Source organism: Aythya ferina, assembly GCF_964211825.1.
Source record: "Aythya ferina genome assembly, chromosome: 15".
NCBI lineage: Eukaryota > Metazoa > Chordata > Aves > Anseriformes > Anatidae > Aythya > Aythya ferina.
The window spans coordinates 147,910-175,057 of NC_140314.1; the positions used below are offsets into that span (position 1 = coordinate 147,910).

At 38.9% G+C, this 27,148-nt stretch overlaps 1 protein-coding gene across 3 annotated transcripts in view; it reads right to left on the reverse strand.

The window, feature by feature from the left end:
• The window catches only part of PDPK1 (3-phosphoinositide dependent protein kinase 1), a 71,269-nt gene that overhangs the window by 20,201 nt on the left and 23,920 nt on the right, over positions 1–27,148 (reverse strand). Inside the window, exons 1-4 of one of the 3 annotated variants that reach the window (XM_084537287.1) lie at positions 21,617–21,909; positions 3,383–3,491; positions 2,153–2,244; positions 1,034–1,129 (exon numbers count right to left, since the gene is read on the reverse strand). In XM_084537287.1, the coding sequence (XP_084393413.1) occupies positions 1,034–1,129; positions 2,153–2,244; positions 3,383–3,491; positions 21,617–21,853 (534 nt within the window). In that variant the 5' untranslated portion in view covers positions 21,854–21,909. Of the gene's footprint in view, positions 1–1,033; positions 1,130–2,152; positions 2,245–3,382; positions 3,492–21,616; positions 21,910–22,078; positions 27,096–27,148 lie in introns of those variants that run through there. The other 2 variants (XM_084537288.1, XM_084537286.1) reach the window with 2 other exon arrangements.

The following is a 27,148-nucleotide window of genomic DNA, read 5'->3' on the forward strand; positions in this document are numbered from 1 at the left end:
AACCAGCCATGTGAGAGCTTTTTTAGTGAGAGCTTTTTCAAGTGACTTAATACTGAGTTTCTGGCACACCAAATGGATCTTTTAATACTTGAACTGGACAACTGAAGTATAAGAAGCTTTCTCTGTGTTGGTTTAGTTTATTTGATCATGGCGGCTTTCTCTATGATACAGGAGCCTTACACATTTTATTGAATACAAACAAAACATTCTTTTTTAGTTTTGTGTGCTGTATTCTTAAAATGTTCCTTTGTTGTATTATTAGGGGGAGAGTGCACGGGATAAAAAGTTTGTGCTTATATTCCGATCTCTCCTACAGCTCGCACCAGACACTGAAAAAGATGTTGGTTGAGCACTTGGATCTCATTCCAGAGTTAACAGAACCATTGCTTCTGTGCAGTTTAGATATTCTGGTAGGAGAGGAATGTAAAAGATGAAGAGGCCATGCACGTAGTTTCTTATTTCCAGAGATCAAAGAGAAAAGAAAAATCATTTTGTAATTTCACATTGTGTTTTCCAATTTACTTATGTACTTTCAAAGTTACTTCTATGCAGTGCAAAGATGGAAAACACATAGCTCATGCCCATCCAGCTTCCCATCTGCACTGGTTAAGTTTTCCCTATTATACATATCAGTCCTTTACCTGAAGAACCACTGCTTTGGCCTAACTAACAGTTATCTCTCAAGCTCATCTCTTTTACCAAATGTCTGCCCTACCATTTCTATAAACTTTCATTAGATTGTTTTGGTTTATTCACCCTGCTGCTGTGTAGACCTCAAAGAGTTACATTTCAAACATGATGTATGTTTTTACAGAAAGTCAGATCAGTTTAACCCCCAGACAGCTACAGCACTTTTGTTCTCTGACAAATATTGATACAAATCAGATTTCAATTTAATCACGTATATTTTTATTAATCCAATTTCTGATAACAATTGCACTTAAAAAGATGCACAGAATTGACTTCCTACTCCTCTTTCACAGAACTAAATTTTTACAAGACTTTGAAATTATATCCTATACGTTTTTGTTACCTGTTCAAATTTCCAGCCATCAGACATTGTGGAGACCATTTGAGTGAGTTCCTCTTCCTGGCACTGCAGCACCCTGTACACGTGTTTGACTGGCACCTTTAGGAAGAAATATTAGATGCTCAATACAGCATGGAATTCACTATCTTTGTAACTTTGACTTATTCTTTAGAAATAGTAAGCACCAACCCATTTTTTTGTAGAATTCTCATTTGCTCGGAGTCACCTTGCAGAAGACTCAGTGCTTCATGAATGTTTCAGGGACTGAAAGTGCTACTTAAAAGAGTTATAATAATCTTAAGACTTATCCATAAATAGATGAGCTTCCTACATTGTTCCATGTCGTAGCAAACCACATTAGTCAAAATCAAGGCTAATATTCCACCTTTAACAGATGTTTGACCATACTCAAAAACATCTTTATTTCTCTATCAAACTAACTTCTCCAGAGCAATGAATAACTAAGACCACATTAGGTGAAACCCTGCAGAAAATACTGCTAATTCCACAGCCCAGCTTCAAATTTGGCAACAGTAAGTTTGTAATGTCTCTATGAAGACTCAGCTGAAGGCCAGAGAAGCAGAGTTAAAGAACAATCGCAAACTTGAATACTCTTTACTTAACAGTTTCTCTGTGATATTCATTTAATGAAGAAACATTCATGAGCCGATGTGAGAAGAGGCAGGGTCTCCAAAACTATAGAGGACCACAAATAAAGTAACTTTAGTTCCCATCTTAATCTTCTGTAGCAAACAACATTTGTACGTATACTGTATAAACAGCAGTTACACATCTCATCATGTATCTCATATTCAGAGCATTTAAATGTGTATGAGAAAAATAATGCTAGCCGAGGTGTTTTCTAAAATAGCTATTTCCAGAAATATTTTGACAAAGAAATTCCACTATAACTAGACATTTTTGAACAACTGTTGAACAACAGAATTTTAGTTTTTGAATGAGAGCTAGAACTGTTTGCTTGTGCCTTTTGTGAAGGGTACAGCTATCCAATATCTTACTGGGGAAATGAGCAGTCATGGGAGAAAAAAAAAAAAAAAAAAGGAACCACCAATTACTTACTGTATCATAAATAATCAAAAACACACTAGAAAACAGCCTCACCTGTGAGATTTTGCTGTCTCTTTCTCTTATTTTGTCCTTTACCAGTTTTATTAGTGATGTGATATTGTAGAATTCAGCCTCTTCCAGTACACCTAGTATGAGAACATTTTTTGAAAAGAGCATGTAACCAAAGGTTCCAGGTCAAAACCACCACCCAGTTCCTAAGATCTCCAGTTCTGCTACAGAAAACAATTTATTTTTCCCTAGGATCAATTTGTTTACCAGCCTAACTGGTAAACTTTTCTGGCTTCCTTCAGGCAGATATAACTCATGGTCTAGCTCATTCTGAAAAACTGTCCTAAAAACAATTTAAAAAAAAATGATGCCATTTCATACATAGAATGAGAGGCAGGAAATAAAAACAAACAAACAAGAATAGGATCACAAATACCATTCTACAGCAGTCTGATGGACCACCATAGCTCAAACCCTGTCTCTAGAACACTAAAGAAAAATCCAAATTCTCCCACTGAAAAGCTCTCTTATTACCAGCGTGCAGAAAATTTTTCTTCTTGTCATTTGAGACCTCAGTCCCTGAACAACATCTTTAAGATTCTGACTGCTGTAGCATACTACAGACTGCAACAATTCACATGTTCAAGTCTTACCTGTTGTCTAAACAGGTTGAAATCTTAGTTCAAATTATTTCCTGCTAATTTACTTAGACTCCATTCTCTTCAATCAATTTGTTCACTATCTTATCAACACAGCTTTAGTACTAAAACAGTCATCCTCCATTAGAATAAAATTGATATGAATTGGGGCCAGGAAGCCAGTGGCAGAATTTACTCTTCAACAGCACATTCCACATATCTGAACATTTCAAAACTTCACTCATACTTGGCTTTACATCTTCAGAAGCTTATTTTGCAGCCAATATTCATCTGCTTGAAGAAGACTGAAAACAACTATTTCACACAGTTATACAGGGGGAAAAAAAAAAAAAAACAACACAAACAAACAAAAACCACCAAGATTGTATGATAAAAGGCATCTCCCCTCATGGCAAAATGTTCTATTTCTAACTGGGAGCAGGGGCTGTGAAACCAGGAATCATGCTTAGAACACTCCAGTAGCAGCAAATACTATAACCACACCAATCAGCTTTGTCTGAAACAGATTGAAATGCTACACTGATTAAGATTTACCATCTACAGGTTCATTACTTTTGGTGGCTTTCAAAGCAGTGAGAATAATGAGAAAGCGACAAGATATTTTGTAATATCCTACCTTCCTCAGCTAGGTCCTTGTTAATAACCAGTTTCCCATGTCTGAGATAGTTCAGCACTGGCCCAAAGTAGGTCGGGTCTCTGTCTATTAAATAGGCACCTGTTTCATCCTATATTAGGAACAAACAAAACAAACAAACAAAAAGGACAGCCAAAAAGGCAAAATGATTTGAATGCCCAAACAGGAATTAATTGTAAGCTCATACTCAGCTTGGTATATGAATAACAAGCTGGTACTCATTTACAGCTACATCACTTAAAGCCGAATTTGTTTAAAACATTAAATGGAAATCAATAATGTAGATGTAAATATATCAGATTGGTCAATCAACTCAATCATGTACTAGACACCTTTCACTGATCAATTCCCACCCCTCTTTATCAAAAGATTATTAAAGCATCAGACCATTGTTACCATGAAAGGTCTAAGCAGTAAGTGAGAACACTGAAAACTAAGGCTAAAAATAATACAGGAACTACCATTTTGTTCGGAAACCTGAAGAACAAAGGCTAGTATTTGAATCTCACTGTAATATAGCTTCCACTCCCCCCCCCCCTTTTGTTTTCAATTAAAAGCAAGCAAACCTACCTCTTCTTTAACCTGAACATTTTGTTCTAAGATCTTTTGTTTCTGTCTTAGCTGAGATGTACAAACATTCACAGGGTACTGAGAACTGCCATGTACCAAGCAAGTGTTGTATGTGCACCTCCAAAAAAAAAAAAGTATGCTGAAGATGCAGTTCCTACCTACCTCATGCAGACAAAAGAGGGATCAAGATCAACTTACAACTGATGCTTAGTTTACTGATCAGAAAACAGTTCAAGGAATTTTCCTGCTGATATTCTTGACAAAGACAAAGGAGTAAAACTGTTATTTCCTATACAATTTAGAGTCTACGTGTGCACACCTTCTATGCGTGAGTAATGCAATACTGACATAATCTTCTTCCTTAGAGCTCTGGACAGCAAAAAGCGATAACACAGTTGTCTAACAGATACATGTGTCCTTTCTACTAACAAACAGATCACTGACAATATTAGTACTTCAGAACCTAAAGTTTTGCTTCAATATATATATATCCTATAAATATATACTGGAAACTTGAAGCAGCATGCCAAGTACTTTTTTTTAGTTTAGTAATTTTATTTAATATTTGATTAGATTACAGAAAATACTAAAAAGCATTAAATACCATAAATACCAACAATACTAGCTAAATTTGAATCATTCTCACATATATATATACACACACGAAAAAAATCTGCTGATCGAATTCCTAGCATTTAGAAATTCTTGCTGATATGTAAAGGTTTTATGACTGTACTGTAATACCTGAAAACTCTCCCTCTTTAACATTTCTTAAGGTTCTTAAAATGTCTCACTGAAAATGATTGCATGTGTATTTTTAGGCACATGAATTTAGTTTCTAGAAAATGCATTTATCTAACCAGGGCTAGCAGAAAGCTAGACCACAGCCTGAACTACAATAAAAACGAACATCTTTCTATCATTTCACACTAAATGTTTTGCACACTAGAAAGCACTATGATTTTAGAACTAAGTGAGGGATGCTATATTTCACATAAAACTATACAGATGTTTAAGAAAATACTGCTATTATATTAAAATGTGCTGTCAATTAACCAACACACAGAGCAGACAGTGCTTGATGAAGTCCAATCACAGTTCCTTCTGTGACTGAAATTCGTGGTCTCAGACTATGCACCAAACCAGTTGACAGATGAAGTGCGTGAAACAGTATATTTTTAATGATCCACATTTATGTGCATTTACATTACTAAAGCACTTCATGACTGAACAGTCCATAGAAACAACCCTTAGAAATTAAATTAGCTGTCAACTGTATGAGTTACAAACTGAAGAGCATTATTTAATACAGGAACAGAAAACAGCAAATTTGGAAAGGAAGGTTGAAAACCGATAAAAAGAAACACTGCTTTAAAGAAAGAAAAAGAGTCTTTGGTCATCTTTTGCAACTTCCACCTAATGATGGGTCACCAGCAGCCTGCATTACCTGAATTTATCAGCGTAGCATGCACAGCAGAGCATCCCATTAGCACATGTACCAAACATGCTTTACATTTCCAGACAACATCCACTATAAGATATAATTACTTTTGTCTTCTAAGTATTTTTAACCTTTTTCTCATCACCTACGAACTTTTTTTTTTGCATTCTCTCATTCTTCCTTTCACTTATAATTTTCTTTCCTCACCATATCAAGTTTTCTTCCTCACCAAATTACCACATAGAATGTATAAAAATGCTTAGTCTTCACACTGATGAATACAAATACTATCCCAACTATAACATAGCATATACAAATAAAGTGCCATTGCACTATTGCCACAGTTTATGAAGTCTGTAATGCATCTTTAAAAAATAACAAAAAGAAGAAAAAGGAACTTCAATGTCTTGTAATTTATGGTATAATAGTCTTTTTTTTTTTTTTTTTTTTTTTAAGTTGTAAACATCAACAGTTGAAGTTTAAGAACTCCAGCTAAATTCTGTGAGCAATCCAAATTCTGTCAATAAGATCCACTCTATTATATAAATTCCATGCAAAATTATGAATACACTAAACAACTGGCCACCCTGTTACTTAGATCACAGATATGGAGAACATGCATTCATTAACACAATTCCAAAGAAAAAAAAAAATGAATTCCTTGGACTTTGATCTTACAACTCAGGTTGGTTCAAGTCAGGACACAAAACATAAATGATTCAGTAAAGAATACCGTAACAAAATACAAACGATGCAGATGTAAGTGAGGCATAGAATTGACATCCTGAGCATCTTCCTTTAGAAAATGCTTTCTCACTCCTCCATTAGATTGAGCTTCCTGATTATCCCTTCAACATGTACTGAGCACTTGATGTTAAAATCACAAAGAAAAGCTGCTTACACTAGATCTTTAAGGATAATTATGTAAACATAAATCCAATAAAAGCTGATTGTGTAATCATTGGCTCCACCTAGAACTCTGAATATATGGGTCATAAGAGTTCATTCCACACCTTCAGAATATTACTGGGTTTATTTTATTATGTAAGTCAGGGGTGCCTTCATTCACATGCACATGAAAATACATTGTACTCCTATGTAATGGGCGTATTAGACAACCTTCCTACAATAAACAGTTTTACTTTAATGTAAGATAAGAACAAGAACGTGTGCTTCAATTGTGATTTAGGCAGTTAAAATGCATAGCTACAGTTTGTGTAAATATAACTGGTCTTTGGGCTTGATAACTTGAATATTAATAAACTGTATAGTCGCTGTGAGAAACACTCCGTAGCCAATAACTTAGGCTCAGGCGAGGATCTCAGTGAAGTAGTAATTTATTCGCGATTGCAATGGCGGGCGCCCCACAAGCAGGAGAGAGCGCATCTACTAGTTCCAAAACACAGTTTATATACCTTTTGATGGCAGGACCCTCCCCTGTTTCCCCACTGAGTGGGTAATCCAGATTCACAATCTATCTGATGCTTCACAAACAATGCATGGCCTTCAGTCGCTGGCCTGTTAAATTTCAAATTTCTTTTGACATTTTTACTGCTTGAAGTGGTAATGTTTCTTCACTTATCTGACTTGACTTGACACCGTGATTTTCACCTAATTGTCCTAAGAAGTCTGGTTGTCTGCATTTTACAAGGTCGCCTGCTAAACTTTCTTATCACTGTAAGCATATCTCAGTACCACATTCCCTCCTTCTAAACAATGTAACTCTGCAAAAACAACATTTCTATTCCCACAATTCCCCCCTTTTCTTTTTTTTATAAACTGTTGATTTTTGCAAAAACTCTTTTTATTTTTATTTATTTATTAATTTTAAGTGTAATTTGGTAAATATCTTCCTCTTCTTCACTTTCTTTGCTCTCCATTTCCTCTAATATCATTTTATCTGAGTAGGGTGGTGGATCTATGGTCATTTGTTTCAATAATGTGGTTTCAATTAACCGCTGGACAAGTCCCCTTACACAGGGGATAACGCAACAGCCAATAGCTGCCAAAACTCCTGCTACTATAATCAAGGATGTAAATATGGACATTACCATCCCTTTCCATTTACCAAACCAAGATTTCAACCATCCTGTGATGGAAGTGTCTGCTCCCGAATTTTCTGCTAATTCATTGGCAAGGGTGGTAAGCCCTTGCAATGCTCTTGTTACTGTGCCATCCGGGGCAGTATTGTTACGGATAAAAGTACAATGGTTGCCCAGCATCACGCATACACCACCCTTCTCCACAAGCATCATATCTAATGCTATCCTGTTTTCCCAAGCCATTTTGCTGATGGCATCTAGTTGTTCAGCGATTCCTCTCATCGCATCCTTGGTATAATTGATGAATCTCTGCTGATTATAATAGAAATAATTAATCCAATCCACATTTTTATTGATTGTTACCCACCAGAACAGTAACTCAAACCCTGCAGCAATTTAATTTCTGGCTTTATATTCATCCCGAACTCCTCTAGGTACCCCAACAGAATCTATGTATACTCTATCATCAAATGATATTCCTAAGCCTCCTTTACTTCTTCTGGGTATTTGTGATGTTTCTCTTTCAAATGCCAGGGTGAAGGGTATAGCTGATTGAACAAGTGCACAAGTGCCTTCCCAATTAGATGGTAGGGTGGACCGTAAGATCTTCCCTCCACCGTACCACCAGAGATCTGCCCTGGGGATCTCTAGTCTTGAGCAGTTTCCCATCAAGTCCTTGGTAGCACAAGGCAAATTCTCCCAGATGCCAGGTAGCACTCACACCCTGCCGTGAGAGGCAAGCTGTATGGTTACCTATAGCTGTAGAGAATGCAGGGGGAACTGTGATATTGTTATCATGCAAGAAACAGCAAAGAGAGACTTACAGGCCTCATTTCCCCAGGCAGTCTTTTCTTGGTACAATGCAATCATACATCGCATCCCTTGGGAGTCTTTGGTCCACCCCCATGGGAAGGGCACTATCTGGGCAATCGGTCATCCCGAGGCACAAGCATAGCAGTAGCTACAGTTGAGACTCTGGACAGTATATTTGACCCATTCTATCCAGGCATTCACGTCCCCATACCCTGTTTGAATCTCAAATGTTTGAACTGCCACATTTCAGAGGGCCTCCTGTTTACTCTCCTGTTTTCTCCTTGAGTTTCTCCCTTTCTCTGATGGCAATAGAGGATTGTTTCCATACAGCTATTCTCAATCTGGCTGTTGTGTCTCTCCCAGTTATTTGTTCTTTCTGCTCAATTGTCATTGGGCATTTAAATCTCCACAAGCTAACACCTCACAAGCATCAAATGTGACGGCTTGTGGTACATAACCCTCTGTCACAGTCACCCATATTTTGATGGGGTATCCCGTTTTTGCTATTATCTGGTCATGCCTTTTCCAAGTTGCCAATGGAACGAGGCCTTCTCTGAGGCCTAGAATCACTAAAAACAAAATTAGTAATCGATTTTTCCCTGTCATTATTTTTAAACCTTAGGTTTCCAAATAATTATCGATACAAAAAAAAATAAGATGTACACTACTACTATAACAACCCCCCCCCTTGGGAGCACTGCAGTTCGCTATAGGTCTGTCCTTTCTCTCAATCACAAGTCACACTTGTTAGTTACCTGTGAAAATAAAAGGTTAGTTTACAATTGTAAGCTCTTATCCTGCTCAGAGTCCACTACGAGATTTTTCTCTTCAATTTCAACTTCCAACAAGTCTTTTGTAGGAACAGCTTCCCAGGTACTAGCGTCGACAGATGCCTTCACTCGAGTATAGTGAGTCCAACCTTTTTCCGCAGTTCTTATGGCTGTTTCAGTGGTCAGTAATTGTCCTTCCCATTCAGGCCGTTGACTCTTTGCAGGTCCGAATCAGGACCCAGTTTCCTGGATGATGGTGGTGAATGGGGAATTCCAAAGGTGGGGTTTGAGCCAACAACCCACAGGTCCTGAGAGATGACAAAGAAGAGGACAACCCCAGAATGCAGTTCTTAAGGAAACTCTCTTATTTTGAATTGTGGTATCTCATCCCTTCTGCCCAGATAGGGCAATCTGAACAGCATCTCATATGGTGAAATTCCTATATCCTTTCTTGGTGCTGTTTAAACCTGTAGGAGTAAGCATTTTACCAAAGGAAGTTGGGTTTCTAACACTAGTTTAGTTAATTGCTTCTTTAATGTCTGATTCATTCGCTCCACCTTCCCAGAAGAGGAGGGGTGCCAGGGGCTGTGAAAATCCCACTCAATCTCTAAGGCCTGCTTTAACCCTTGCAGTAAAGCTTACACCCATCTAGTCACGTGGTCAATTAGGACAAACAAGTAACTCAGTAAAGTTTACCTGTATACTTTGGAAAGGTCAAACCCCTGGCTCCCGTCCCCCTCTAGATGGGTTACAGAACACCTTTTTATTTACCTTTTGACATATGGTACATCCTCTACATATGTGCTTCCCTAAAGTGTATATTCCTACACAGACATACTTTCTTAGCACAACATCACACATTGCTTGCACCTCCTAATGACTCTTCTGATGTAAAACAGTTAATATTTGCCTCATTATCACTTTATTCAGCATTTCTCTCCCATCAGGGAGTATCGATTTTCCTTCAGACTTCCTGGCTCCTGATTCCTTAAAAAAATCTTTCTTTTAAAACTTTTTAGTTCTTTCTTAATTTTCAACAATTCCCTGAATCCTCTCTGCATTTATTCTGTTTTCCTTCAGACATTAGATGCCTTAAATACCTGACTTCTCTTTCTCCATATTGTAATTTATTTATTTATTTATTTATTAATACTCCCAAGCCCTGCTTTCCCAGAAAGTTGAATAGCTTGTTAGTAGCTTTCTTCACAACTCTTTTCTCCTGTCCTGACAATAGAAAATGATCCACATATCTGTAACATTAATACCTCCTTGGGAGGTTGTAATTGCTCCAAAATCTTTTGTTATTTAAACTGACCCAAATAGATAGGTGTCCCTGTAAACCCCTGAGGTAAAATTGTCCACCTATATTGTTGCTTCCGCCCCCATTTAAGGGTCTTTCCAGTCAGAGGTGAATATACATGTATGTTTGCTCTCAGGGCCAGAGAGCACTCCATTCATAACACTGTTATTCCAGTCTAACAATTTACTATTTGAATGCCCAATTTAATCATCAAATCCCTTCTCAACAAATTAGTCCTTGCCTTGGGTACATACAATAATTACCCAGTGATCATTTTATCCCCTAGTCTCAGCTTGGTATCCCCCCCAAAGTGGCACTGTTATCCCAGCCCCACTTTTTAGGGTTTCATTAGTTAATTTAATCCCTGATACTTTACAGGTCAGTAATGACCTAGCTGTTCCCCAGTGGATTGGGTTTGATGGCAAGGTTCGGGGGCTGTGAGTAGGGGGGTGGGAAACTGCAGTGGCAGCCCCCGTGAGAAAAACCTCCCCGTGGCAGATAAGGGACAATTTCATCTGGCCCCACAGGGGCCCACTGCTGCCCAGAGCCAAGCCATGAGCAATACAGTCCGTGCCTCTGTGAGAGCACATCCACGAAAACAAACAAACAAAGAAACAAACAAAAACCTGCTGCTCAACAGCAGTTGGGAGAGCGAGAAACCCCCCCGCAGACACCAAAGTCAGTGCAGAAGGAGGGGGAGGAGGCGCTCCAGGCGCTGGAGCCGAAGCCCCCCTGCGGCCGCTGGAGAGGCCCCTGGTGGAGCAGGCTGTTCCCCCCCACCGTCCCCCTCCCCGATGCTTGGGAAACTGACCAAACACCACAGCAAATATGCAAATATACCAAAACTTCTAGACTGTTACTTAGATAATGCCTACATCCTCTTTCCCTGCTCATTCAACTTCAGACAGCTCTGTTAAATATTGCATGCCACACCTTTAACACCTTCAGCAACCCTTTTAACACTTCCTTCATCTTTCTCCAGACTGTACTTTTCTAATACCAGCACCAAAGGCTCAGTCAGGGTCCAACTTAATTCCATACCTTTTCCCTCCAAGATACTGAAACAACATATCAATATAGCATATTTCATCCCATTTTCCTTCTTTCCTCCTTCTTCCACTCCAGATATTCCTATTCGAAGTGGCCAGCCTGGCCACACTTAAAACATCTTATCAAAGCCTGTCTCTGCTAGGACTCGGGCCACAACACAGGCAGCCTTCTTTGCCTGCCATTCCTTCATCTCTCTTCCTCTCCTTTCCATCCTGGCCCTGACTCCCCCTGAAGATTTTCTTCATCTTTCTCCAACCCTCTGCCTCACTACCCGCTGCACTGTCAATACCATTAGTTTCGCTCTCTGCTTTTCCTTCTCATCTCCCCTCCAGACACACACCTCCAGGGCCTCCCGCAGGAGGGTCCCCCAGTGACTGTTCACTACATCCCCCCACCTTCTGAAGCATTTTCTGCATATTTTTCCAGGCTTTAATCACACAATGAACTTTCAAGAGCCCTTGGGATACTGGGTCATCAGGTCTCATCCCCAAGTACTTTCTCATTCTGACCCCAAGTCTCTCATATGATTTCTGTGTTGCACACTATTATTATTCCAGCCAGGATTGGCAAGTGGGTATTTCTGCCCTGCCGGTATTACCCCTGGTCCTGGAGGATGAGCTCTTTCCCATTCTTGTATAGCAGCTCTCCTCCTGATCATTCCCATTTCTTTCCCTCTAAACAACATACTTATAGACATAATTCCCTCCCCCAAGAGTATAAATCAGGTCGTAGGAACTGGTCTAATTGTTCAGCTAGGCTGTTGGGGTCCTTGAATAAAGACTTCCTCTCCTTCTTAAAAAGTCCTAACCTCTCTGCTGGTAAGGAGGAGGGGGTAGTTCACCTAAGAGGATACACAGTTAGTGTTAGTACTGTTAGTATCAGGGAAGGCAAAATTCTCAACATATCTTCTACCTTGTTCTAATTCTTGCCAGAGCCTAGAGTACAATACTTCTTTAGGGACAGTGTTAATTACAGTCCCTGTCTCCCTTCCTGGAGTGACTGCTGCTGCCACCAGTTCAATATTAAGATTATAGGGAGCATAACTTGGCTCCTTCTCTGAAAAAGGAATCTTATTGTTTACACATAAATTTAAAGCCTGAATTTTCATCAGACCCGTATTTTGGCCAAAATACTGCTGTTTCCTTAATTGATTCTTTTGTCCAGACTGATACACAATGTTTAACCTGTGTTTTTTTTTTTTTTTTTTTTTTTTTAATTACTTTTCTTTTACAATCCCTCTAATTTTGGGATTATGTTTCCAATTTCTTATCATTTTTCAGGAAGAACTATTAGTAGGCACTCCCCCAGGGATATCTCCCTGTCCCCTGGAACTCATATTTTCCCATTTTTCCTAACCCTCGCCAGTATGTGCTACAGAAATTTCCCTTCTGCAGTGTACCACACACCAACGTACTGAAAAATGGGGGTGTACCGCCAAGCACTTCCCCGTGCCAGCGTTACCGCACACCTATGAGTTTACCAGATTCCCTGGAACTCGTACTTCCCATCTTTCCTAACCCTCGCCAGTATGTGCTACAGAATTTTCCCTTCTGCAGTGTACCACACACCAACGTACTGAAAGATGGGGGTGTACCGCCAAGCACTTCCCCGTGCCAGCGTTACCGCACACCTGAGTTTACCAGATTCCCTGGTGTACTTCCAAGCACTTCCCCGTGCAAGGATTACCGTACACCAGATTCCCCTGGTGTAGTGCCAGCACTTCCCCGTGCAAGGGCTTACCATACACCAGATCACCCGACCCCCAAGGCAATACTTAATATTTCTTACCTTGGTCTGTGCACAGAGTTACCGGATCGATTCTTAAAAACCCGGAGTGCCTACCTTCTTCCTTTCCCCACTACTTCACGGATCCTGCCTCTTTAACCAGTCTCGGGCCCTCTGTCAGCTTTCCGCAGAACCGCCACCGTCGATGCACAGGACCGCTGAAATCAGCGGGGCATGCCTTCCTGCTGCTGCAGCGGTGGGGCTCCCCAGTAGGTGACTGGATCCCGGACGAGCCCCCAAATTGTGAGAAACACTCCGTAGCCAATAACTTAGGCTCAGGCGAGGATCTCAGTGAAGTAGTAATTTATTCGCGATTGCAATGGCGGGCGCCCCACAAGCAGGAGAGAGCGCATCTACTAGTTCCAAAACACAGTTTATATACCTTTTGATGGCAGGACCCTCCCCTGTTTCCCCACTGAGTGGGTAATCCAGATTCACAATCTATCTGATGCTTCACAAACAATGCATGGCCTTCAGTCGCTGGCCTGTTAAATTTCAAATTTCTTTTGACATTTTTACTGCTTGAAGTGGTAATGTTTCTTCACTTATCTGACTTGACTTGACACCGTGATTTTCACCTAATTGTCCTAAGAAGTCTGGTTGTCTGCATTTTACAAGGTCGCCTGCTAAACTTTCTTATCACTGTAAGCATATCTCAGTACCACATTCCCTCCTTCTAAACAATGTAACTCTGCAAAAACAACATTTCTATTCCCACAGTCGCAGCTATGCCACTTCTTTTGCTAACTAGTTAGTTATACTTCTACAACCTTTGAGCAAGTTTGACTCTTCACTGTCGTAAGCAGAGTGAACCCACCTCCCCAAATTTTTTAGATGAATACTGTGCTAAAGTGCTAGACATATCAATATTTTAATAAGGTATCAGTTTTCTTTCCTGTAGATATATTCTACATAAACACATGTTAATGTTTACCATAACAGCAGCTGCAATTCATGTTTCTTCTCTACTCAGTATAATCATATGATCCCACATTTTGACTGAGTAAGAGTTTCATACAAATTTTGCCACTCTTTTTAAGAATATTCAAAACAAACAGTTGTGTTTGTGTATCCAACACAAGAGTGCTAATTAGCCACACAGGTGCTTGTATCTTTATACAATTCTATGATCGTATTACTATCTTCTCTGGAACAAAAGAGAAGGAATTCCTTGTTTGGAATTCCTAGAGATTTTCCACACCTGCTCTCCTTTATGATGATATAATTTAAAAAACAACATTGCTGAGGTACAGTGAAAGCTGCATTTGGTTACCACTCTCCCACTTCAGCGTTTAGTTCAACTGTGTAGCAGAATAAAGTTACAAATAGCATGGAATTTTAGAGAAAGCCTAATAACTAGCTGCTAAATTTTATATATATATATATATATATATATAAAACCATGTAATTGAAAATTATATATATATATACTTATATATATATAAATATATTATATTTATATATATTTATATTTATAAATACATATATTTATTATATATATTTTATATATATATATATATATCAAAGTAGTATCTGTTTCTGTGTGTAGCTAACTGCTGCATATTTGCATTTCATTTTTGTAAGCCTGGCTCTGAGTTTGACTGACACAACACCCTGGGTGAGATGACCAAATCTTGGTTGTCCAGCGTTTAAAATTTTTGTTTAATTTGCCTGGTGGAATGCAGCGAAAAGGCTTGAAAAGGTATAAAGGCAGTGTAGCTCACAATTTTCCTTCTTCCCTAAGAACTAACCCTGAAGTATACCTACTATCCAGCATTCAAGGGGACATGCGACTCAAAATAAGTATGTATTTTCAAAGACTGAAAAATATAGCCCAAAACAATGAAGTGATCATGTATTCCATTCTCAGGCATTTCCAACTTTATAGAGTAGCAGACTAAGGTTCAAAGGAACCATTAAGAATACTTCACCTGATCTTCATATAAAAATTGCATAGGATTCAATTTATTTCCTCTTAAAGTGAAATAAAACCTTTTAAGCAGTAGTGGTGAAACCTAACAATTTTGTGCAAGACATTCCAATAACTACTTACTGCCCCTGTTAAAAATATGTACTTTCTAGTCTGGACGTGTACAGTTTCAAGTTTCATTAGACGGATCTCACAATACCTTTGCTAGACTGAAAAGGCTTCAACTATGAGACTGCTTATCTTCACATATGTACCTCTACACTGAAAAGTTACTCCTTAAGCTCTCTGCTAAAAAAGTTCTGCTCTTCATAACCTTCCCCTATATCATATTTCATCGTGACCGTTTTCCAAGTCCTCCAGGTTTTGAAGTAACCACAAGTTATGGATACCCGTATCAGGTACAGGACTCCAGTATGAACACACACACACACTTGTGTAATGCCATTTAACATACTCCCCGAGAATTGCATTAATATGCTTGTTAAAATGTCAGAAATTTATGTCCAGTTAAGTAACTTCACTGAGGTCAAAACGAGTCTGATGACTTCTCCTTAAATACTTTTCCTGAACAGACACACTCAGAATCTTCACCATCAAGCTCTTGGCTCAACACCACGCTCCAACGTTAATATCTAAAAAAGTGAAATCATTTACATATACTAAGCAAGCGAAAGTTCTGGCAAAGACAGTAATATACGCAGAAACAGAATAATATTTGGCACTAAGGCAAGATTTAGAAATAGTTGTCTCCCCTACCCTCCTGTATTTCCAGATCTTGAGCTTGATACCCAGAACACATTCTTCTCAAATTGTGTGACCTAAAAACTTTGAACAACAGCTGACTGTCAATACTAATCAAAACTACACTAATATCACAGCACATCCACCTAACTAGCCAGAAACCTCATGGCAAAATAAAGTTTATCTTAATTATAGTAATTATTCCAAGATATAACTAAGATAATTTTTTTCCACTAATTATTTAGTGCTGACAGCTAAGGATGTGCTGCCAGAAAGATTTTGATTCTTTCTAAAACATCCAGTGTTTCCTTCCTTCCTTAACAGTCTCAGTACTATTACACTTAACTTAAGACAGGTTTTAAAAATCAATCATGAATACTGTTGCCAAAAACCTTATTAAGAAAGGTTGGCAGTCTTCTCTATTAGGGAAAAGACTAATGAATAATAAAATAGTTTATAAAAGAAAAAGTGGTATCCAGATAAACCAGGAAGGTGCTGAAATCAGGAAATACCTAGCTGTAAAACTTGTAAGTGTTAAGTAAGTTAAACAAGGATGAGAGAGTGAGCAAGACTCTGTTTGTCTATTTTTACATATTCATCTGTGAACCAAAATTTAAATACTCTTGAAAACAAATCCTATTATGAACATTGGGTATGACCCCTACCACTTCATTCACTTGTTGAAATGAATCTCAATAGTCTTAAATACAAAGTCATAACACACCATCAAACGTTAAAAGTCAGAGGATCAACGTATCAATATATTATTCCTTTTAACACTAACCTTGGCACACACTGTGGCAAACCTAGTCTACCCTCTGTTGCAACTAGAAGCCTATCTAGGGACAGGCTGCAAAGCCTTGTTCAACCTTAGCACCTGCCAGTCATTCGAAGGCAAACAGACTGCCTTTCTTGAAGACTTTTTAACACCAAGAATCAAGGAAATACTGTGATTTCTGTAGTTGTTTTTTTGTTTGTTTGTTTGTTTCTTAAAAAAGTTGGTGTTGAAGTTACAGTAAAGAAAAATCATTATGTAAGCAAATAACATGTATGAAGTATAACATTAACTATTTCAGTTTTCTATTTTAATTTCTAATAAACTCATCCAGTTAACATGAAACTTATGTATCAACATGGGTGAGGCTGATATGCTTCACTTGTTTAGTTTGGGCAGAAACAGTTCTATTACTGATTTTTGGTTTTGCTTATATGTGGAGGAATGGTTAAGTGAAGTAGGTCATGTGAATGTTGAGCAACTAGGAGGTCGCGAGCTAACAAAGTATCGAACGCAGCTCATATGAGTCTGAGAAAGTACGTAAAATCTGGGAGGTTTCAGGGAGGTTTCAGGGAGGTTTCAGGTACAAGGACATGATATCTGTTGGTGGTCTGGGAAAGTACTAACTGTGTTATTTCGGTTGATGGGAGTGAGAAACTAGCTGATAAAATAGAGAAATGTACTAACCAATCATGAGCTTAGCTTTTGCAATATGTATGAGCTAATTATATTGAATTAGATAAAAGACAACTGAGCTATCCAATAAATCGAAGTTCACTGATCACTCATATTGAGCGTCTGTGTCTTCCTTCCGTCGACAACAAATGTCCTCGCAACACTTATAGATCTGTTCTCAACTGAGAAAAGCTTTTCTTATGGTTACATTTTCTAATGCTTCTGATTTGGCAATCTTGCAAAACAAGAAGGAACATGAACTGAACTTTTTTTTTCTTCAAAGATGTATATTTAGTGTTGTATGAGTTAATTTGTGGTTCTCCTGCTTGGTCTTGCACCTAAATGTGCAATCTGCTCTCCCCCCCTTCTGTCAGCTGGGACAACATTAGAGCTTTCTACAAACTGGCTTAACTCACTTTAGTTTTAAATATATACATATATATATATATATATGTATGTATGTATGTATATGCCTCCTTCATTTTTGCTGTGTTACACGCTTCTTTGATGGAGCATGATCACAAGAATATGAAACATGCCTATGAAATACAAAATGCATTTTGAATTATAAGCACAATTCAGTAGTAACCTGTTGACAATACAAGATAAAACTTCCTGAAGGAAGTTATCAAATTGCATCTCAGACAAATTGCCCATACAGGAATCATGATATACCTGCTAAGGCTACATTTTATTTTTTTTTTATATGGTTCTTTCTAACTGAGGGCTGTGTCTAACAGTTTTCATTATTGCATCTGCTGGCTCATCCCTCAGGATTCTCTCCGCTCCCCCTTACCCTCCTCATCTGGAGGTAGGGTCAACTATGTCTGGGATGGGTGTAATGGCTACTGGCCTACCTACAAGCTCACATTCACAGAATCACAGAATTTTAGGGGTTGGAAGAGACCTCAAGAGATCATCAGGTCCAACCCCCTGCCAAAGCAGGTTCCCTAGAGCAGGCTGCCCAGGTAGGTGTCCAAATAGGCCTGGAATATCTCCAGAGAAGGAGACTCAACAACCACCCTAGGAGCCTGTTCCAGTGCTCCATCACCCTCACTGTGAAGTTCTTTTGCATGTTGGTGCAGAACTTCCTGTGATCCATTTTTTGACCATTGCCCCTTGTCCTATCCCCACAAACCACTGAGAAGAGGTTGGCCAAATCCCTCTGTCTCCCACACATAAGATATTTGTAAACATTGATAAGATCCCCTCTCAGTCTTCTCTTCTCAAGGCTGACATTCACATTCTCTTACACTGACAATTTTCAAGTTTAAAACTAGGTGTTTAAAACCCTTGTGATTTTCAGTAAGAAAACACAATGGAATCAAAATCAGAGAATCATAGGTCAAAGACGAGTTCTCTCCAAACTTTAGGAGGGCATTATCCTTAACTATCAGCTGCATCTTGCAAGAACTACTGTTTTATAAGCACAAAATTGTATACTACGACAGTTGTTGTGAATAAACTTTAGTATATGAATAACATTCCATTTTAGTATCAGTTTACAGCTCACTGAGACTCCAAAAAGTTAAACCATGAGAGAATTAACAGATCTGTTACTATCAGATTATATATTCATGGCAAAGGAAAAGAACCAGAGTCCAAGACAGTATCACCAATTATTCCCTTGAAATATCTGTGCTCATCAGTTAAAGACATTTGATATTTCACAACCATACCAGAGAGACAATCTACAGATATGCTGTTGTATCAAGACAGTATGCCCACAAACTGATGAGATGCGTGGGAAAGATTTTGTTTTTCTCTTGCAATAACATCTATGATATCTGTTATCCTATAAATCAGAGAAAAGCAAGGAACTGATTCGACTATGACTTGTTTTCTATAGAATATGAAGAATTCTAAAAGAAGATTCTGAATTGAATCCTTGGAAGACAGGCATTACACATTTAAGCAATGTTTTGTACTGAAAGAGTGCGCTATGATGGATAATCTAAGAGATAGGCCACTTCTGCAAAATCCAAGAGAGCAGATTAGTGCAGACACAGGTGCTGAAAGGATGAAGTGAAAGTCAATGACTCTAGTGCAGATATTCAAAACAATGGGGCACGTAACTCTGACAGATGTTGGAATGAAAAGACCATAGTAGACATTTAATCAGGAAAGGCTTTGCTGCCTTTTTTTTTTTTTTAATGCTTTAGGTACATCATATTGAAGACAATTGGGTTCATTAACCCAGAGAATGCAACTCTGAATAACAAATATTTCTCCAAATCCAGATTTTCCAAAACAATTTGTAGTTTTCCCTACTACTTGCCTCATGTTACTTATTTGCACAATAATCTATTAAAGATGTCTATACCAGCCACAATTTTATTTTAAAAAGTAAGACTCAATCTTAAATATAAGATCCACTTATAACCACCTTGTGAAACTGTTTTAGTAACACCAAACTGGAAAGAGCACCTTAATGTCACATTCTTACCTTGCATTTTAGTTCAATTCCAATTCTGTTCTACCGTGGGTTCAATCAGGCTACTCACATGGACAGGATAATGCAATTTGTTTGCATCTCGTAAAAGCTGTTTTCATTAGAACTCTACACTGGAAGACAGTAATGTCTAAGCAGCTCAAATAATGCAGAGATGTGCTCCCTGTAAGCAGAGAATATCTTCCTATAGCTGTTACTGTAGCTAGCTTTATCAGGTACACTATTAACAACTATGAACTATTTAAGCCTAGAAACATCAAGAAATTCATCGGGTATCTCCATATCCTACCAAACAGCTACATAACCTTAGCATAAATTTATGATATGCTGCTAAAACCAAAACATGTAAGCACAGTACAAAGAAAATGTTTAGATTAATACCTCAAAGTTTTGTACGATATCAACACTTCACTAAGTATATACTTGTGAAAGAGGATTGATTTCATCAATTAATGAAAAAGGCACCCAAATGGCTTAAATAGGGCTAAACCATTTATTCTAAAAACGCACCTCTTGATTACATCAAGGGAGGGCAAATAACCAATTTTTCTTGCAGTAGATCAATTGAAACCAGTACCTTAATTATTAAGTATGCCTTATCTTTTATTTAAGAGACCTTAGAAAAAAAGCTTCCCCACTCCCTCACAAGAAAAAACAGTCAATGACCTACCAGCAATCCACCTACATTTTTACATCTGTTTTCACAGGTCAGTCTAAGCTAAACCTCTCAAAACAAAACAAAGATAGCAACAACAGATCTCCCAAATACCACACTTTAAGATATTTTTTCTCTAGCTCGGGAACCTTGTTCAGATTCTGCTCTACATTTTCTTAAACATCCTTTCTGTAAGTCACGTATAAAAAATGAAGAGAACCACTACTAGCTGAACACTGGAAAAAAAAAAAAAAGAATTATATAGAAATAACAAGTCTTTGCTTTTAATCTGTTAGTTATATATTTGAGGATTGTAACCTGTTCCCTTTTTCTCCCTAAACATCCAGTACTGGAAGTCAATTTTCATCCATCACATTACCAAATCTCTTTCAGAGCCAGAACTTTACATGAATCCTTTATACCCATTATACAAGCCATTCCATAAGTAAAGCCTTAATCAGTAGCTTCTCTTTCCCTACTGAGTCAGAATGAATGCACGAATACTCAGTATCACCCACCTTTTGCAGTCTGTACACTATATGCAATCTTTTATTTGGTGAAGTGCTGAAACACAGAACGTTATGGCCGAATTAAAAAGGTTATTTTTTCCCAATATACTGAATTTCAGCTTCATAAAGCACTCTTCTACAACAAACAGAACAATTCATGAAAAGAAATCGTTTGATCCGGCTCTTGAAATTGAACCAGAGGGTGATGACAGTGCAGAAACAGAGCGACATCCGTGCAGGCAGACGCGCCGCGAAAGTGCTAAAACCAAAGACAGTCAGCCAACGCCACCGGTTAAATAAACGCACGAACGATCCGGTGCTCTCTTTGTTCCGTTTGTAAGGCGGCTGCACAGAAGCGGCTGCGTGATTCAGGAACCCAAGAAGTTCACAAGAAACCAGCCTCCTCTCGCCCTGAAAGCTGAACTTCCACCGACCACGGGAACTCGCTCAGCGCGGCCCTTCGTTCGCACCCCCAGCGGCGGCCGCTCCCGCAGCCCGAGCCTCCCCCGTGCCCCCGGAGCGACGCCCGGCCTCGCGCTCCCCGTCTCAGCCCGGTCGCACCGCCGGCAGCGCTCCCCGCGGGCAGGCGACGCCGCACGCCGGGCCCCGGCAGCACCGGCGCGGCGCGGCCGCCGCAGCGCTCCCGGAGCCGCGGGCGGGCGGCGCAGGGCGGAGCCTGGCGGCGGGAGCGGCGGAGCCCGCGCTCACCTTGTCCGAGTCCAGGTCGGGGTCGGCCTGGCAGAGACGGAAGAGGAAGGACTTGGGGTCCCTGCAGAGCGTCTGCCGAGTGGTCAGGAAGCAGGTGCCTCCCACGTTCAGCCGGACCCACTTGCCCGGCACGGCGCCGGGGGGCGGCGCCGAGCTGCACCGGCGGCAGGGCCCGCCCGGGCCTCCCAGGCCGCCGGCCGGGGTGCCCGGGAAATCGCAGTGGTTCTCCGCCGCCATCCTCGCCGCCGCCGCCGGAAGGGTCCGCCCCAGCTACGGGCCCGCGGGCGCACCGCCCACCGGAAGGGCCCCGCGCGAGGCGTTTCCCCTCCTCCTCGCCCGGCGCCTGCGCCGCGCGGGCAGCAGGCTCGGCCGCCCGAGCGGCTCCGGCGGCTCCCGGGCGGCAGGCAGACGGCGGCGCCCGCCCCCCACGCGGCGCTGCGGAAGGAGGAGGCGGAGGCCGGCCAGGACCCTACATGCCTTTATTACAGACTACCAAGCATAAGTGAAATCCATCATCCGGTCACTAGCTACACATCTACAGCACGGAGATCTGTCGGAAGGAGAATAAGCAGTTATTAAATTATGAGATATGATTAAATCATCGACCAATAGAAAATTTATATAATAAAGCCAGAAAAAAGGTGTAAAATATAGTTTACAATAATTATTCACATTCAAGGCTGTACATCAATACATACAACACCATGGCCCCGAACATGAATTCAATCCAAATAACTCATATATTAGAATTTAAATAACACAGACTGAACTAGAGGCCAACAAAAGCCAGCAAATAACCTTATAAGAATAAAAATACAAAAAGTGTGTATCATATCATTGCATTATTTGCTTCTGTTTTAATAAGTTCTTGGAGGAGAGGGGTTGCTGGGGGGAGGGGGGGGTGTTTGTGTTTTTTTTTCCTTTATCTGTACATCACAGTTACAGCTACAAACCAGGTAGAGAATAGTACACACAACTGACTGCCACCAACCTGAAGAACAGCTAGCATACAACTATCAAAACAGATTATGGTTCCTGATTCCTATTTTTTTTCTTTTTGTCAGATACAGTAATTGTAAACTCTGCCACAATTTAGAACATATGCCACATTCAATCAGAGTTAGTACAAGGTCTTAGGAAGCTTTGTAAATGGCAACCATTACATTCACTGCCACACCAACAGATAGACCAACTTACTGGGTGCTTAAGAACTTCTCGAATTGTTTGCTAAATAAAAGGTTGTATTACTTTTTAAAAGAGGGAAACAAATTCCTGAATTCGTGTCTTAACTGAAAAGATGCCAAACTGGAATGGAGAATTACTGTAAACCCATTTGACCAACCAACACACAATCTGTATCATGAAGCTTTGCAGGAGCACTTCCCCTTCACTAATAAAATACTTGTGTGAATTATTACAGGCATTCAGCAAAACTTCAGATATAAATACCACACCTATTCATGTATTTCCATAGCAGAAAAGTTATCACAATCCACACACTATCTTTAGGTAACTATGCCACACAAGTGATTTCTTCAACAGCTTGCTGAATTTTATTTATTTATTTTTTTGTCCACGGGCCAACTTAAGCAATTATGTTGACTTTACTAAATCATTCCTACATGTAAATTCAATAATTAAAAAAAAAAAAACTTTAAAGAACCCTGGGGATTTTCAACACAATGTAATGATTTCAAAGATATTAAATCAAGCATCTCATACTATGAAACTAGATTGGAATTATCACATCGTTGTTTCAACCTACATTTTTTTCCTGGAATTATAGATAGCAGATGCTTCACAATTAAATCATGCTAGACAGAGAAAAATAAGTGGAGCACAGTACTATCTGGTATCTTGATGCATTCAGCACCTAGCACTTAACAAATGAGATACTAATAGCTGGTATCAGTCTGCTCACAATGTTTCAACATAACATCTGAGGCAAGACTTTGTTAACATAAATCCTTCTAAAAAAACAGGCTATAAGGCCAATCCTAATAAAGCCATCTCTCCAGTTTATCAAAGTAATTTTCAACATTCTGTAATTGGGCAGGACACTGAATAGAATAGCGTAATTCAAAATTCCTTTCTAGCAGTGGTACTTCAGACTTAAACACCATACAATGGAAAACAGAATAAACACCTTCCTGAATTTCAAATCCCAATCAAAAGAAATTACACTCCTCACCAGAATCTTTATAATTGACTGGTAGTCATTCAAAATGCAAGGGACAGAACCTAAACAAATTTGGTTTTTAGTAGGTTTGTAGCAAGGAGTCAAGAAGGGTCTTTGAATGACCAGCTCTGAAAGACCTTAGATAAAGAGCAGTGAAAGCAACTGGCTTATTTGCAGCTCTGAAGAATCTCCTTTGAAAATTTAATTCCATGAACTCCCACAAACCATAGGAGTAATCTTCAAGATAAAGATTTGAAGCTATCTTGCTATATACATCTAGAACAGGAAACAGCCCTTCGTAATAAGCAGCACCTTCCAACATGCATTTAAGTGGACAAATTGGTAAAGTATACTTAAATCCACAACTGCTTTTTTTCCTTTCAAAACCACAGATTTTACTTAAAGTATAAGAGAGACAAATACCAATTCCAGAAATTTTCTGGTCCCCTCCCCCAAAAAGCAGCAGCTAAAGAATACTTGATTTGGAACACAGAAGTTCTGAGGGGTGGGTTTCCTCTAAGAGCCTCACAGTTTTCTAATGACAGCCTCGTCAAAAGAAAAATGGAATGCTGGAATGCAGGCATCAGTCTTACAGATTGACTTTTACAGCTTACTGTTACCAATATTTCTTTGGCTGAAAGGTTTTAGTAGGCAGGAATGAAAGATACTGATATAAGATTTTCAAGATGTGAAAAATAATTATTTTTTTTTGAATGGCAAGATGACTGCACATTTAATTGTTACAGAATATGTGTTTAAGCATTCCTAGATTTCCACCCAGTCAGGTAGAGTAAAGAAGCCAATGGAGATCATTAGCTCCTGCAGAAGCTGAGGAATTTGCTATTAGCAGAACAACTTCTGTGAGAGTTTTGTTTGTTTGTTTTATAAACAAATAAAAGGCTAAGTTTTGTTATAAAAACCAGCAGCAGCACCATGAAGCTCCATCACTGCCAGACTCCATTTGTTTGAAGTTAGGAACACGTCTACATCTCTATACTAAAGACTAAATCCAAAAGCTTACAGTTGCCTCAAGTGGACAATTTGACAGCTACAGAGTGACTGGGTACCATTGCAAACTCACAATTACCATCTTACTTAAGATAGCTAATATAGAATTAATTACAGGCACAAGTGGAAGGCATAATACTATGCTATTCAAATCTCAGTGACAAGGAGTGTACCTTCTATATGGTGAAATTCCTTGTGCAAAGGGAACAGTGCTCTGTTTTTGTCTTCTCAGTCAGCTACAGGACACCTTAGTTCCCTTAACACCATGCACTGTAAGCTACTGATTTAATTTTGTCATGCATGGATATGTAATGGGGTAATAGAAGACTGTAAGAATATAGTTCCTACAAAAGAAAAGGCAACTGCACTCTCTCCTATAAAACCTAAAAAATGCTGGAAGAACTGAACTCTCAAGTTCAACCACATAATACTATTTTTTTTGTTGCCTTCTTTTTTTTTTTTTTTTTTTTTTTAAAGAGCAATGATAAATCTCCCTCACCCAGTACATCAACAATAATGAAAAACATCAATATTCATGTATTTTATGAGACAGTTTGATAAGCCACTGCTTTTAAAACACTGCTTTCAGAACAGTAGCTCATTAGTTTTTTCAACATTACAGTGGAACATTTCTTTCCTTGATAGGAGAAAAAGCACATCATAGAGACCCTCAACATACAAAAAGATGCTATGTGTAGAAGGTGAATAAATAGGTGTGATGTTTATACCACTTTTAAAACAAAGAAGAAATGCCTTTGTCCAGATCTAGGTCATACCTCTCTGCAAGGTTCAGGAACACAGGTATGTTGAAAATAGGGAAGTTGTTTTTAGCACATAAAGTTAAGTCTTTGTAACATTGCAAGAAATGTTTGACCACAAAAAAAAAGCATTAATTTGAAAAGGATAAAAGACTGATATGAAAAAATATTTTTGTTTTATAGATATGCCTCAAGTACCATATATTTTCCCCATTGTATCAACATTTTGTTGAATTTTTAACCAGATTACAGTACGGATCTAATGTTTAAATGGCTTAGTTTATTTATTTATGTTTTGGAGTTGCTAAGAGTTCTGAAATATTTGGCCAAAGACCAAAAATAAGATTTGTACACCTCATTATACAAAGAAACAAACAAACAAAATAATCAGTTGTACAAAGCTTTCACACTTCCTTCTCTATCCAGGTAAATAGGTTGGCCCCGCTAAAATGCACAAAACATGCACACCCTGCAAAGAAAGCTTCTAGCTCTCATCCCCTGGAAAGGAGAAAAACTATTTACTACTTCAATAGTAACATTGTTGGTTTTTTTTCCTCCATACTAACTAATTTATTTTTTTTAGTTAGTATTAGTTAAAAGCATGCTGTTAAGTTTATTGTCTCTTGATTAAGCACACATGATTCATATTAAAATTTAAACTGAATGTTTAAAACTTTATATGCTTCAGAAGCCAACATTTCAATTTAAGAAAATTTTCAGTGCCATGTTCAGCATTTTACTCTCACAACCTCTATCATTGGAGCCTGTCTGCCGGACACACACATCTGATTCATTCACATAATTATTTAAGTACCACATAAATCCTGCAACCAGAACTATATTAAGAATTACACAAGGGTGCAACTGACCTGGCTACAAATGCCATACACCAATAAGCTCAGGGACTGTGAGGAAAGGAAAAGAAAACAGGTGGTGCTTAGGAGAGGCATATAAAAGCTCCCTGATGAAATACAGATCAAATGATAATGTGAAAGTCACAGAAAACTCTAGCCCCATAAAATGTAACGCTGGTACATGACTTGGGGCATGTGCGTGTGGATTGGTTTTAACTCATCTTAAATGTAGCTGGTAATACAACGTCTATCCACTAGTCTGCTGCAGAAATTGAGCTGAAGGGCACAAAAGCAAGATCTTCACTGCAATGATACGCATGTGGAAGCCTCAACAGAAGCACAAAGAGCGAGCAAAGCGACCCTGAATTCCATTCGGTTTTAGCCTTTTTTTTTCCTTTTTTTTTTTTTTTAAAAAAAAAAAAAAAAAAAAAAAAAAAAAAAAAAAAACAGAACATTTAGACATATGCTTCCCCTTGAGATGGTAATAGATGGGTTGGAAAGATTCCTCTGATAGGCTGCACGTCGAGTTCTAGCAGCATGAAGGAAAACTGGGAAATTTTGGATGAGCTTTACTATTTTGCAGCATTCTGGTGATATCTGTGCCGCCACACTTCATGTATCTTTTTGCACCATTTATGAGCATTTCCACTTGGGTCCATCAGGTAGTATGTCCTGTTTGGCTGTAAGTAAACAACGTTTTAACGAGTATTCCAAGCACAGTTAAACCAAACAT